The sequence below is a fragment of the Onychomys torridus genome, chromosome 21 (assembly GCF_903995425.1).
Source record: "Onychomys torridus chromosome 21, mOncTor1.1, whole genome shotgun sequence".
Classification (NCBI taxonomy): domain Eukaryota; kingdom Metazoa; phylum Chordata; class Mammalia; order Rodentia; family Cricetidae; genus Onychomys; species Onychomys torridus.
Window position 1 is genome coordinate 31,619,699 of NC_050463.1, and position 15,269 is coordinate 31,634,967.

At 45.0% G+C, this 15,269-nt stretch overlaps 1 protein-coding gene across 3 annotated transcripts in view; it reads right to left on the reverse strand.

The window, feature by feature from the left end:
• The window catches only part of Clip4 (CAP-Gly domain containing linker protein family member 4), a 66,072-nt gene that overhangs the window by 35,667 nt on the left and 15,136 nt on the right, over nt 1-15,269 (reverse strand). For all 3 annotated transcript variants that reach the window (XM_036171032.1, XM_036171033.1, XM_036171034.1), the window contains exons 3-8: nt 12,223-12,362; nt 9,735-9,828; nt 8,653-8,814; nt 6,937-7,055; nt 5,366-5,602; nt 1,934-2,069 (exon numbers count right to left, since the gene is read on the reverse strand). In XM_036171032.1, the coding sequence (XP_036026925.1) occupies nt 1,934-2,069; nt 5,366-5,602; nt 6,937-7,055; nt 8,653-8,814; nt 9,735-9,828; nt 12,223-12,362 (888 nt within the window). The remainder of the gene's footprint in view (nt 1-1,933; nt 2,070-5,365; nt 5,603-6,936; nt 7,056-8,652; nt 8,815-9,734; nt 9,829-12,222; nt 12,363-15,269) is intronic.

Consider the following 15,269-nt stretch of genomic DNA (forward strand, 5'->3'; position numbering starts at 1 on the left):
AAACCAGTAATTCTGGTAACTTGGTAAGAGTCAGCTAATCTCTGACAGCCCTGTGCTGACCCATCCCTTACCCAGGTAGTTTATATGTCTCCCAATATACCCTGTCCTCACACAAAGTCCTGGGGTTCTGTATCCCTGTTTCATAGACGCCAGATGAGAACAAGAACAGATCGAGGCTCACACGGCCCCGGCCCCGAGGAAAAGACTTGATCACATGTCAGCATCAGACCATCCAAACCCCACAGTTCTCACCCGTGCGCTGGGCAACCATGGAGACAACGTTGAGAAGAGGAAAACATCAGTAACAGAGTGAGAAAGACAGACTGACCCCAGTGTGAGAGTGTGTGAAGGAGGGAGACAGAAGACCGGAGGATGTGAGGAGGAGGAGGAGAGATGGGTGGATTTAAACAAACGTTTGTCACAAAGAGGAAAGACTGCCCCAGCTCAGGAACGGAGTCCAAGTCGGCCTCACTGCTTTTCCAGCTTCTCAAGTTCTTCATGGTCCATTGTCTCCTGATAGCAAAGTCCCTCTCTGTGGCCTTACACCACCACACGCAGATCTACAGAACCAGCCTGGTCAGATGCCCCCTGCTGGCCAACTGTGCTCACAGCAAAGACTAAGCTGCAGGCCTTGCCCACCTCAGCATCATTCACTAATGAGACAACTCCCCTCTACTCAACTGTCTTGCCCTCAAAACTACCCCAGAGAAGGTGAAAGACAGCTCAACTGGTAAACTGCCTTGTAAGCATTAGGATGTGAGTGTAATCCGCAGTGTCCATACAACATGTTGACATGTGACTGTAATCCCAGCATCGTGGGGCAGAAAACAGGGGCTCAGTGGCTAGCCAGCCAGTATAGCTGAGTCCCAAGACCCAGTGAAACACCACCTCTGGCTTCCACATGCACACTGGTGCATACACACGTGAGAGCACGCTACACACACACACACACACACACACACCATCAGTCCCAATGAATCCCAGGGCAGGTAGGCAGATACTCTGTCCCTGAAAGAACAAGCCAATCCCATCATATTCTCTATTTACCAGTCCCTATTAGGTGCCTGCGACTCCTGTTATCTGGGTGTCTAAATCACAAAAGCCTCGCTCGGTCCTTCAACCCGGGATCAAGTCCCTGGGGTCAGGAACCACAGATCCCGGTATGTTCTCCTGGGCTCTCCTCCCAGTCACATCCTCCTTTTCCTCCCTGGCCACCTTGGATTCTCACATCCATCCCTTTAATCAGTCTGCTTCCCTTTGTCCCCAGCTGTCTCACAGGCTTCTTCTGATAGAACATTCTAGAAGAAACCAGCCCTGGTGAACCAGACTCTGTGCGTCATCAGTACCCAAACAGTTTGACAAGCCTTGACGAGAAGAGGACTTGCCCTTGCCACCTGCTTATGGCTCTACATTTATGTCCACAAGTCTACAGTTGGTCCTTGGCATCACGTAGCTGCCTACTGCACTTGCCCTGACCTGGTTGCAGTCTGTCTCCCCTCCCTGCCCATCTCCATCCTGCTCTCCCCCACTTCCATCCTCCCCCAGGTCCCTCTCCTTACATCAGCAAATGACCTCACTTCTCATTTTCTGAGAAAACAGAAACATCTTCCCAGCATCTCTCTCCTTAGGGAGGGTGAGCCATGCCTGGACTGATGCCAGGCTGACCCTGGCACAACCCTTTCAACTTCTCAAGGACCTTCCTCCTCCACCCTTCCCTCTGTCTCCAGCAACACCACTTCCCTCCTGTAAGTCATTCCCATCCGTGGAAACATGACAGACCAGCTTCTGCATTGAAAATACCCTCAATCCACACCCTCTTAGAAAATATACAAGGAACCGGGAAAGGGTTTCATTTGAAAACTTCAAGGAAGGGTGAAGGGGGACTGATCAGTGGTAGAATGTGGTCTTTGTTGGGCCTTGGGTTCAATCTTACCATATTTGGGAGCACACTTGAAGTACTGGACTCTCCCAACACCTCCGTTGTTTTTTCCTTCCGGTTCATCCAGCTCAATGCCAGCCCACTGCCCACTTGCAAACTCTGTTGTTCCACAAAACCTTAATGTCCCAACCTAGAGAAAATATACATCAAAATGGGTTTTCAGTCTTATTAGTAATCCTAAATGCCGTTTTTGGCAATATTTCTTTCTACATCTTTCAAAGTAGGCTTCTGAATAAGGAACTTTGCCAAAGATTTTTTTTAAAGGGCAAAGGAGTTTACTAGGAAGACATGGGGTCCTTCCCAGGTAATGCTCTTTCTCAACAGAACTGGAAAGAAAAGTCTATGTTACAGTAGGATTCAGCTCACCTCTCTCAGTTACCAACAGACTGAGCAAGCCAGAACTCAGTGTTTATATATATATGGAAGGAAGCCACTCAACTCAACTGGTATCTATAGAGCCCCCCCACACCCAAAAAAGAAGCATGCTTTTTTTGTAAAAGAACAGAGCTGGAGATAGAGTTCCACAGTTAAGAGCACTGACTGCCCTTCCAGAGGACTGCTCAACTCCCAACACCCACATGGCAGCTCACAACTGTCTGTTACTTCAGTTCCAGGCAATCTGATGCACTCTTCTGGCCTCCATGGGTACCAAGCACATAAGGGGTGCACATATATTCATGCAGGCAAAACACCCAAACGCATGCAATAAAAATAAATTTAAAATTTTTGTTTGTTTGTTTGGAGACAGGGTTTCTCTGTGTAACAGTCCTGGCTGTCCTAGAACTCATTTTATAGACCAGGCTGGCCTCGAACTCACAGAGATCTGCCTGCCTCTGCCTCCTGAGTGCTGAGATTAAAGGTGTGAACCATCACCACCTAGCTAAATTTTAAAAAAGAACAGAAATCACACAAAGTATGTTCTTGAACCATAATAGAGTTAAACTAGAAATCATTAGCAGGGAGATATATGATAATCTCCAAATAAATGGAATTGTTCCATGTAACTATAAATAACCCATGGGGAAGGAGAAGAAAAATCACAAGGAAAATTAAAAAATACTTTGAATGAAAATGAATATATCAAACTACATGGGAAGCAACAAAAGCCGTGCTTAGAAAGGAACACATACCTCGGAAACAGCCTAAATCCGATATCTAAATTCCCACCTCAGCAAACTAGTATTAAGACCCAAAGCCAGAGAAAGGGAGTGAGTAATAAGTATTCAAATAAACTGAGAACATAAAAATAATATTGAAAATCAATGAAACCAGTAACACGTTCTTTGAAGAATAAAAATAAAGTCTAAACAGAAACCAATTTTTTTAAAAGAAAGATAAAAGACACAAATTGCCAACATCACCAACAAAAGAGGGGCACTGTTGTCAATGTTTTAAAAGATGGGACAGTGCTACAAACAGCTTTGCCCAGCATGCCACAGACTCAAAAAAAAAAAAAAAAAGGAAAAAGAAAAAAGCCCCCAGGAACAGATGTGCTCAATGGCAAATTCTACCCAAAATGTATGGACAAAATACAAATTCTGTATGGGCTCTTCTAGAATTTAAGTGAAGAGGCTGGTTCCCAAGACATTTTAGGAAACCAATATTACCTTAACATTAAAAATGACCAAGGTCATAAGCAACTACAGACCAGTACCCCTCTAGAGCACAAATTCAGGCATCTTCAACAAACGTAGAGCCAGTCAACATAGTAACAAGTACAATACTACATGGCGATAAGGGGGTCTCCAAGGGATGCAAAGCAGGTCACTGAAGGAACTCCCCAACACAATCCACCTGTCCACACGCTGAAGAAAGAGAAGATGCCTCCAACCAACTGCAACATCCTTCCGTGATGACGACTTAAAGAAGAGACAGCTTGGCAACTGAGGACCTCTTCAATGACAAACCGCATCCACACTAGAACCACGGCTACCCAGGTAAGGAGACCCCACTTAGAGAAGGAGGGGAAAGGAGGGGAAAGGGAAGGATGAGGAGACCAGATGACTGCTTTACAGAGAATCCACAAAGTCAAAAAGTAAGGGTATGTGGTCAATATTCAAAAATCAACTGTTTCCATATACTAGAAATGAACAACCAGAAAAGGAAATTTCAGCAATAGCGCGTGCGCGCACACATGTGTACACACACACACACACACACACAATCTTGAAAACAATGCTAAATCTAGCAAATCATATGTAATACCTAAATGGTTAAAACCACAGAAGTTGATTTAAAAATCCAAAGCCCTCCTAAGTCACAGTTATATGAATGCAACAAAGACTGGATGTTTAGCCATAATTTTTTAAAAGCTATATATTCAATGTGTATTTAGATATTCAATTTCCTGGCGTTTTAATTTCAACCTGTGAAAAGCTGGCCAACGTCCTATTGTTTTGTAAGCTGGTGAGCGCCACTCTTTACATCTATGCTTGTCCTTTGCAACCCAGTTTCCCCACGAGATCAAGCTTCAGCTCCAGGGTTCTCTGAGAAGCCCTCCTCGTCCATCCGAATACTGAGATGTAAGCAGTTAGAAAGGTTAATGCCCAGGCACACGTTCCCTGTTCCACTCCACACTGGAGCGTCCTAGTACCTCAAAACTGAGAATAAACACTGCTAGTGAGTGGAGTGTGGCTCAGTGACACAGGACTTCCCACGCTTCACGAGGCCAGAGCTCAAGTCCCAGTACTAAAAGGGGGGGAGTGGGGGGAAACAGCTCCCAAAAGGAAAAGAGAGAAGAAAAGAGAGAAACAGTCACAGTGAAGGTCACACAGAAACCGCAACTCCGTCTGTCTATCAAGCCGTTACGTACAGAGGCCCCAGCCGACCTCCCGTCTACAGGTTTTGTAGCATCTGAATGTTCCCTATTTGTGAGATTTCAAAGTCGAACACAGAACAGTACTGCTCGGTTGGCAGGAGAAGAGCCACTGGCGGGAATAGTCAGAGTAGACAAAGCAAGGTCATTTCTCAACTCTTGCCTCTAAACTCAGTCAACAGTCCCCTATGCCGCTTTTCCCTGTGCAAATAAAGAGACCTTCGCTATCAAGTTCAAATACTCATATTCTTAAAACTGCCCTCTATAAATGTACAGAAACGTACATTTAAATTTCACATTTTCACCGGGTGGTGGTGGCTCACACCTTTAATCCCAGCACTTGGGAGGCAGAGGCCGACAGACAGATCTCTGTGAGTTCGAGGACATCCTGGTCTACAAATCAAGTTCCAGGACAGCCAGGGCAGTTACACAGAGAACCTCTGCTTCAAAGACCAAAAATTTCACATTTTTAGTCAAGCATGTTTCTGTCCACAGTGTTGAAGTTTTTCCCCAAAACTCAAAATTGTGATCGTGTGGCATACAAACCCTAGACACAGACCAGGAGTGAGGACCATAAGTACGGCTTCAGGGACCGCAGTGACTTACAGTACCTTCTGTCCTGCGATGACAACACGGTCCCCCAACTTCAGGCCAAGAGAGGTCAACATGGCCTTGCTGGTGACATGATCACAGTTTGGAACCACGGCCTTAGGGATGGTACAGGCCAGAGGCATCGCACCCAAGAGCATCTGCTTGATTTCCTTAGCGGTGGCTGCCGCATCAGCCATCTCCAGAGGCATGTCCACCGGGTCTGGGACAACATCCGCAGGGATCTGTCCTTTGTCATTCTACCACAGAGACAGGAGAAAATCTTCAGCTATGACATGCTCAGAGCATTAGACAGCCATCGACGATTCTTAATGGAGGACTTTTAGGTCAGACACACTCATTTATTTACTCAAAACCACTCAACAGACTCTTCCGTTGTACCAGGAACCATTCTAGGTGCTAAAGACACCACAGTGCAGGAAACAAAACACTCTGCCTACCCTCAAAGAGCACACACACTTGTAGGACAGACAGAGCATCAACAGATTATGTGGTGTGCTAGCTGGGAGCTGAGTGGTATAAAGACACCAAGGCACAGAGGTGACTCTAGGGGGGCTGGTGACATAAAGATCATGAGGGAACCCTCACCAACAAGATGCATTTACACAGAGATGCAAAGGACATGAGGGAAGGTGGTCTGGCAGGGGAAAATCATTCTGCACACTGAGAAGGGCAAGTACCAGGGAGGAAAATAACTCTGCAGCACATGAGCACAGGGAAGTAGCAGGATGCCCAGCTGCCCAATCCGAGACCCAGCTACATCGATGCACACTCCTGACAGACAATTAGTCAACCAGGGCCACATACACAAGGACTCCACTTCACAGCTGCCTTAGTTTATATAAGTTCCCGCAATCGAGTTTGCACAGAGGTAAAGAATCTCCCCCACAATGTTTCCCGGAGCCTGTCCCTGTCGTTAAGGGCCACATGATTACATTTCCGCTATCCCACAGCTGCCACACTGGCTCTCCCTCAGCCACTGGCCTGGGCATGCAGCAACTCAGACTTCAGAAATAGAGACAAAAGTCTCTGTACTACTGATCACATCCTAAGCTGCAATCAAGACTTGTCCCACTCTCCCTATGAAGGAAAGACTGTATCCTGGAGTAGTTTATCTGTGACAAGATAAAATAGCCTGCTATAAACCCAGTGCATTGCATGGTGTTCATATAATTAAAAATCTACCATTTCCAGGGTTGGGGATTTAGCTCAGTGGTAGAGTGCTTGCCTAGCAAGCACAAGGCCCTGCCCTGGGTTCAGTCCTCAGCTCCACAAAAAAAAAAAAAAAAAAAAAAAAAAAAAAAAAATCTACCATTTCCAAAAAATGAAATCACCTCACTTGGTCCTCTCAAGGAAGAGCTTACAGACAGAATCTCCAGAGGTATTTTAGTTTCGAACAATGAGGGGCTCACATTATAGCAGGAGAGGTAGTAATCAATTAAAAACATTCTGAGATGTCCAGTAGGCCAGTTAGGAAACAAGACGTGGGGAGATAAAAAAAAAAAACGTCCAAATTCAGCTCTCCACTGGAGATACCGTGAGGTGTTTTCATTCTCTGGCTTCAACCTCTTACCCTAAATGCGGGATTGGCTCCATGCTCCAACAAGGTTTTCACAGCTCCCGCACACAAGTTATACGCAGCAATGTGCAGGGCTGTCCCAAAATTAAAGTCACTGCAAGTGGCGTCCACATCTACAATTAAACATCACAAAAGGATTAACTGAAACTTTAAATTCAGCTAGCACAATTTCCAAGAAGAGGAAGGGGGTTGGGGGAGGGGATTTTACCCTTTTATACACTTAGACCCCAGACAGAGTATTTCACAGCGGGACAGATCTCCCCTATCTCCCGACTTCAGCGTGATTCCTTGTGAAATGGAGTGCTATATACATCATGAGTGTTCCAGCCATCCTAAACTACCTTGCAGTAGAGGTAGTGAATGGTGGTAATTCACCCCTGTGACGTGGCCACCTTTCCGAGGCTGCTCACTAAACTCAGGCATTTCCTTGTAAGGTAATGCACTTTGTGATACATAGTAAGGAAGTCAGCTTCACCTCAGGGGTCAGCAAATGAACACACAACACCCTACTGCCTGTCTCTCAAACTTTTACGGGGACACAGGCACACTTATTCAGAGACATGGTCCCTGAGCCTGTACAACTACAGAAATGAATAGCTGTGACAGACACCAGATGGTCTGAAAAGCTAAAATAGTTATTTACTAGTGAGCCTTTCACGGAAAAAGACGGCTAAACTGTGCAAAATCCTCAAATCAATAACAAGTACCTGAAGACAGGAGTGTTTACATACTGACTCATGACACTACTGGACAGATGAATTTGGACTTCACAATAAGAAAGGGAAACCTTGCAATTCTAAGGGTATTCTAATAACAGTAAATCACGTTGCATTATACCTGAGCAGGAAATCATCTGGAGATTTCTTATTCTGAATGTTTCCTACAAGGGTCTAATAGTCTCTGGCTCCGTAACTGTACATTAATCTGCAGGGGACCGTGCTGGCTTGACTACGCACCTGTGACAACACAGACCTGCTCACCCAGACTTCCTGCATTACTGAACACAGGACCATGGACAGAAACTCGCTTCCCAACACCACTTGGAAGTTGGAAAGGTAGAATTTTAAAAAGAGACTAAATGATTGCGCAAAGCAGAAATTAGAAACTAACCTTCTGAGAGGTTTGTCTCTTGAATCTCTAAAATGTCTTTTTGAGGCAGGGTGGCACTGGGCACTCTATCTAAGCTAGAAGAATCCTCTCTCTTGCTCTTATTCTTCTCGAAAGAGGAGAACCAGAGAGAATATCAACTTCAGGGCATCATCATCGAGATGTGGAGGCACCCTAAAATTTATCAAAGAATTTCTGGAAGGAATGACATCTACAAGAATTCTCCCTTGCATTATTCCAGTGCAGCCCGAACACTCTGCTGCTCTACCCCTGCCTTCCCAACAAGACAAAGGAATGATAAAGACACCCAAGGGTTACCCATGGAAACCTCACTGCACTGGAGAATCTACAGAGACAGGAAGACCCAGAAAACACTTGTTTTTTAACTTGTAGCTCTTTGGAGCAAGCCTTTTGTGAAAGGATAGTAACCTCCAACAAAGAAATTCTAAACTTTTTCAGAAGAAAAACAAAAGCGTGAAAAGAAAGCCCTCCTCAACAATGGCTTGGACGCCATTACGGTACACCCGCTGGTAATGGAGATGTGCCAGCACTTGGACGCCATTATGGAACACCCACTGGTAATGGAGATGTGCCAGTACTTGCCTTTTGGTTTTGATGTCTTCAAAATCACTCTTATAAGCTCTGGGACATCAAAGTATGCAGCGTAATGCAAGGCGTTCATGTTTGTCCAGCGACTCCGCAAACTCGCATCTGCTCCCAGATCAATAAGCTGAGCTGCAAATTTTACAGCTGTCTCAACATCACCTGAAGAAAAAAATAGGACCTTAAATTCTTTTTCTTCAGTACACAGTTTAATACCCAGACTTCTCTAATGTCTTTCTTTAAAAACCAAAGCAAACAGCACACTGGACCTACATTTATACTGCAAAAATTTCACCTCCAGGGGTTAATCCCAAGCTAACACTCCCATTCAGGAGTGTGAATAAACACAATGAAGGTGTTCGCCGTGCCGTTACTGATTATGTATGAGTGAAATTCTGACAGCCTACGAGTGTGGTAAGAAATCATTTAAATAACTAAGACCTCCGTCCTATGGAATAGAATGAAGGCACCAAAAGAAAAATGTCAGACCAGTACAAAAATATTTGGGCTACTATTTTTGTTGATCTCCTTTTTAGATTATAAATTCAATTTGATCTTATGGAAGTATCGGCACATTGTGGATTACAAGAAAAAAAGGCCCTTTAGCACCAACACTTTAAGTTTTGTTATGAGATTACTGAAACAAGGAGAGACAACCACAACACGGTCTAGTAAGAGAGGCAGGTTAATCCCCAGTAAAGCACCGAAGAACAATAATTATGGACATATGCCGCACATGTATTTCATAAGTAGGAATAGAACTCACAGATAAGCCTATACTCTACAGTCTTGAAGGACTGCTATGCCAAAAAACTGACCTTAGCCCAGTCTTAGTGAAAGCCCTCTGGTAGATTCTTGGGTGGTATCTCAACTACCGAGCAGTTAGGCATGAAGCCCGCTGCAGAAAATGTTGAGATGTAATCACAGGTATCAAGACTTCCCCAGGGCAAAGGAACAAAGTTTTGAGTGGACCAAACCAAGTCCATACCTACTCAGCCAATGGTCAACTGGAGGGGTCACTGGCTGGCAACAGATATTACAGTCACAGATGGACAGCAGGGAGGGGCAAGCCACATACTCACCAATGCCATGAGCCCCAGACTTGCAAGTGTAATGTAACAGAGTCATGTCCGTCAGTCCATCTCTATCATTCACATTGCAGCCTCTCTTGAGAATCTGAGGAAGGAAATGAAATAACAGTAAGATGTCTGAAAGAGTCATAAGGAATCATATATCTATTTACCTAAATTTACATATAATCCATGTTAAAAAAAATTATACATCTATAGTTCAAATGAAATTTTCCTATCTGGGCTGACAATGTCCCTATACCCCCAAAGCCAAAGTAACAAAAACCCCAATAACCAGTCATGAAAACTCCCCTTGTGAGTTGTTGGTCAGGTGTCCAAGAACCTCTGAAAACATCATAGGCTATTTCTGCTGCCCTTGGTGGCCTCCTTGAAGTGGAAGGTAAGTCCCTATTGCTGAAGAAACTGTGCTTAAGACGTAAGACCCAGAGGACCTGGGCTGGATCTGACCTAGCAGCCTCCTACCTGAGGACTGGCTTCCACAGCAATAGAAGGCACCATGCAAGCTTCCAAGGGAAGGAAGTAACCAAGAGTCCTACCCATGTAGGATATGTATGAACTACAATGGCCCCCAAGGCATAATATCTCTAAGGGTGCAATGGCAGCAGGCATACCTTGGCTGTAACCAATAGTCCAACAAGAGGAAAATCGTGCCTGATACTGGAAGCCTAGCCAACTACCCAGGAATAGTGAATTCACAGATCCTGGAGGAGACCCCTACTATCACCACTTAACTAAACCAGAATAATTCTTAACTACATTCTAAAGAGTTACCTGTATGTCCACAGATAAGTTATGTCTCACCCTCTCATCAAAGAAATGTCTCTTTGCAACAGACAGAGATCATTATAGAAAACCACACTGCTGTGGATGATTGATAGATAAATAAAACGCTGATTGGCCAGTAGCCAGGCAGGAAGGATAGGCGGGACAAAGAGAGAGGAGAAGTCTGGGAAGTGGAAAGCTGAGGGGAGAAGACGCCAGCCTGCCGTCCAGGGAGCAGCATGTAAAGGCAGCAGGTAAAGTCACGGAACATGTGGTGACATATGGATCAACAGAAATGGGCTGAGTTTAAGTGTAAGAGCTAGTCAGGAGTAGGCCTGAGCTAATGGCCAAGCAGTTTAATTAATATGAGCTTCTGAGTGATTATTTTATAGGCGGTTGTGGTGTGATTATTCGTGGGGCTGGGCAGGACTGGAGAAAACTCCAGCTACACCACACTGATCAAAAATGCAGAGACAAAGTACCTTGCCCCAGTTGATACCTCTACAACTCAGCTCCCAGACCCACACTCAGAGATCACAGCATAAGAGGGGCCAGAAAGACTGTAAGCAGTTTGCTGTGGACTGTGTCTTCTAGAAACATCTGAGAAACTACAACCATGAAGTCTCTTGACTCCCTGAACAAGATGTGAACAAGGACACCAACAAACACCTAACATGGAAGGGGACTATCTCATGGGGCCCTAACCCGTCTAAGAACGACAGGCAACTAAGGAATGCTGGGACTGGGAGAAATAGTTTTCCCCAGAGAAGTGCTCCCCAATTGGTTATCCAATAGCAGTGGTCAGCTCTGAAATCATACATACAAGTAACATTATACAAACTGAGCAGGTTGTATTTGTATCATATCACATCATATCATATTATTTATAACATATATTAACAAAGAAAAAGAGGTCATGAATTTGAGAGGAAACAGTAAGGGTACATGGGAGGGTTTAGAGGGAGGAAAAAGAAAGAGGAAAATGGTGTAATTATGTTTTAATTACAAAAAAAAAAAAAAGAAATTAAAAGTTTAAAAAAAAATCTGAGAACTCCCACAACTGCAGTGTGACACCCGAGGTATCCAGGCCTTCAGACCAGCTCGGCCCATCTGATCCACACTGCATTCAACACTGCAGTCAGCAATAATGAAATCTGAACCCGTCTGTGGGCAGGAGGCCACTCCTCAAGATGACTCTAACATGAGGTTCCTCCAAATATGTTCTTCCAAAAATGAGCAAAGTGTTTTTTTTCCAAAGATTACAATGATACTTGAAAAAAAAAAAATGTATGCCTTCTTCCTACAGCATTACAACATATATGTCAAAACCCTCCCTCAAAAAGCCAAACATGTTAAAATTATATGTAAGCCTAGATCACTACCAGACCATGCCAAAGTGGAGAAGGAACCTGATGGTATTCGAAGCCTTCATGAAATGTGTGAACGTTCGCAGGACTACTCTGTACAAAGAAGGAGGTACACAAAATGCCCCTCCCTGCTGCCACCAGAGGTCTGCGATGACAGCGTTCAGGTTCAAGAGGACAGGGTGGCTTCGAAGCACGCACGGTACGTCCACCGCTCCGTGAAAACCTGCAAATGCAGACGGACTGCAGACCTCAATGGGCTTCTCCCCATAGGAATCCTCTCCGAAGGAGAAATAGTCTAATCATTAACAGTTGCAATACCACAAAGCTGAACAGGCCAGACACGCGCTTACCTCATTTCCAATAATGTCAATGTTTTGCTGGACCTGAGGAACCCACTGTCTTAAAATAGCAAATAATTCTGAGACTGACGTTTTGGGATCGAAGAGAATTTCCTGACACGATGCGTCATTGGGATCAAAGAAAGAAAACTCTGAAACACAAAACGGTGCAGACTGAATGTATTGATGGTTTCTAGCATCTTGAAGGTGAGTGACACGGCAAACATTCAGCTGATACAAACATTTTTAGAAGCTGGAAAAAAGCCAGACAACAGTAAGCAAGTCTCAAAACCAAGACTGAGGCTCGCTTAAAGCATCCTGAGAGTGAGGCTCCCAAGTACCACGCATATGGAACCACGTGTGCAAGCACAGGTCTCAAAGCCTGAGGCGTGCAAATGTGGTTTCTAAGGCACAGAGACATCATCAAACTTCATCAGTATTTTTCTCTCAAAACACAAATGGCAGATAGTGGATTCACATCGAGTACAACACAGGTGAAAGTAAACATACCGAGGAAGAGGTCCGCATGCTCTCTTTACTCTCCTGCATTTCCTTCCCTAAGGCTCTTTAATAAACAAACACCACTTGTGACCCACCGGATAAGTATGAGGCATAAGCCATGTGTGGCGGTTTGAACGAAATGACCCCCATTAGGCTCACAGATTTGAATACTTGGTCACTAGGGAGTGACAGTATTTGAAAGGGTTAGGAGGTGTGACCTTGTCAGAGAAAGTATGTTATTAGGGGTGGGCTTCCAGGTTTCCAAAAGCCCATTCCAAGCCAAGAGTCTCTCTTCCTGCTGCACACGGATCTGAATGCAGAACTCTCAGCTCCTGCTCCAGCACTATGTCTGCCTGCACACTGCCATGTCCCGCCACGATTGATAGCAGACTAAACTTTTGAAACTGTACACAAGCCCAATGAAAGGTTTTCCTTGCTAAGAGCTGCTGTGGTCATGGTGCCTCTACACAGCAGAAGGACGCTGACTAAGACGGTATTCCAACAGATGAGGACCTGGTGTCCAGTGACAAAGCAATGTAGAATAAAGGCACCAAGTGGATTAGTTTGGGATCTGCACTAGTAAAAACCACAGGGAAAACCTGAAGGAGTCATCTCCGGATTTCTGACCATGCCTTTTAAGGGTTGGTGAAAATCGGGGAACATCCTAAGGGTAAAAGAGACTGGCTTGTGAAGGAGATATGGCCATTAAGAAGAAAATCAGATTTAACTCTCTTAATCCAAAAAAGAAACTATAAAAGGCAGAAAAGACCTAAAACTGGGAAACAGTCCAGAACCAACATTTGCTGAACACCAACAGCTTAACAGACACCACATATGTCCCCACCAATTGTGGTTCTGGTTTTGCTAAGGGAAAATGACATACACAAATGGCACCGGCTCAAAGTCACCCAACTAAGATGTGGCAATGTGGAGTGGGAAGCCAGGTCTGTCTCCATGGTCTGTCTTCCGTCCTCAACTATGCTGCTTTGATGAACTAACTCAAAGAGTCAGATTGTGACAGCAGACGCAGTCCTGGGACTCGTGGGGTCTCTAAGTTTGTCTTCTCTGTACTTTCAGATATTTGGGGTGGGAGAACCAAATTGAAGGGGAGGCACAGGCTGGGGGCATCTATGAAAGCAGCTATCCATGAAGAGAATATCAGCTTTCTGGTCCTGTGCAGGCCTGTCCTGCAGCCTCCTAGTTGTTCTTCCTGTTGGAATGTTCATATTTAAACTAGGAAGGGCCCGGGCAGTGGTGGCGCACACCTTTAATCCCAGCACTCAGGAGGCAGAGCCAGGTGAATCTCTGTGAGTACGAGGCCAGCCTGGTCTACAGAAAGGGATCCAGGACAGGCTCCAAAACTACAGAGAAACCCTGTCTCACCAAAAAAAAAAAAACAAAAAACAAAAAACAGGGAAGGAAGAAAGCACATGACTCCCTGTGTTTCAGGGAAGTTATTGAAAAATGAGACTGCTCATAGGTAGGACCCCTTAGAGAAGCCAATGGTAGGTAGTGCACACTTGAGAGGTGTGCTTGGGACCCCAGCCCTTGAGAGGTAGAGGCAAGAGATCAGGAGTTCAAAGCCAGCCTTGGCTACCACAATAAACATAGTAATCTTGAGGCCAGCCTGTTTCCAGAAGAAAAAAAAAAAAAAATCAAAAGGTTCTTTTAAAAACTCTAAAGCAAGGATGGGTTCCGCTTGGCCCCAAATCAGCTACTGACTAGTAACCGGTGCCTTTTTGGAGAAATGGGTGAAACTTGGCATTACAGTGACAGCTTTGGGAAGCCTTTAACTAGAGTGATCTGCCACCCTTCGGACTGCCCTGGAGAAGAAAGCCTCCTGAGGCTCTCGGAGACCGAGGCATGAAGTCTTTGATTTGTATGACGTTTCCAGACCCGAAAGGATGCAGAGGTCTGGACTCTAAAAGGACAGCTGCAGCATGTGAATAAAGTCATAGGTAGAAAGCTGTGGCTGAGTGGGGAGCTTCCATGTCTTCCAAGGATGCATGATGCCCATCCAGCTTCCCTTATTAACCAGTTCATTTGTCACAGGTTAGAGGCATTTGAGAGATGGCTGTAGGCAGGCCTGTAGGGCATCTTCTTAATTAGTGGTTAATGGGGGAGGGCCCAGCTCATGGTGGGTGGGGCCACCCCTGGGCTAGTGGTCCTGAATTCTATAAGAAAGCAGGCTGAGCAAGCCAAGAGGAGCAAGCCAGTAAGCATCACCCTCCACGGCCTCTGCATCAGCTCCTGCCTCCAGGTTCCTGCCCTGTTTGAGTTCCTGTCCTGACTTCCTTCAATGACAGTGATATCGAAGTGTGAAGTGTAAGCCAAATAAACCCTTTCCTCCCCAGGTTGTTCTGGTCATGGTGTCTCATCACGGCAATAGTAACCCTAACTAAGACAACCAGAAAGCCTCTGATGGCTATTCTACCTGGCACACTGCTAAAATATTTCTGTTCAGGTCTGTTTGTGTGTATTTGTGTTGGTAAATAGATATAAATAAAAAATATCTCTAAAACATCTAGAAAATTAAGAACTAACCCAAATGCTTCTCA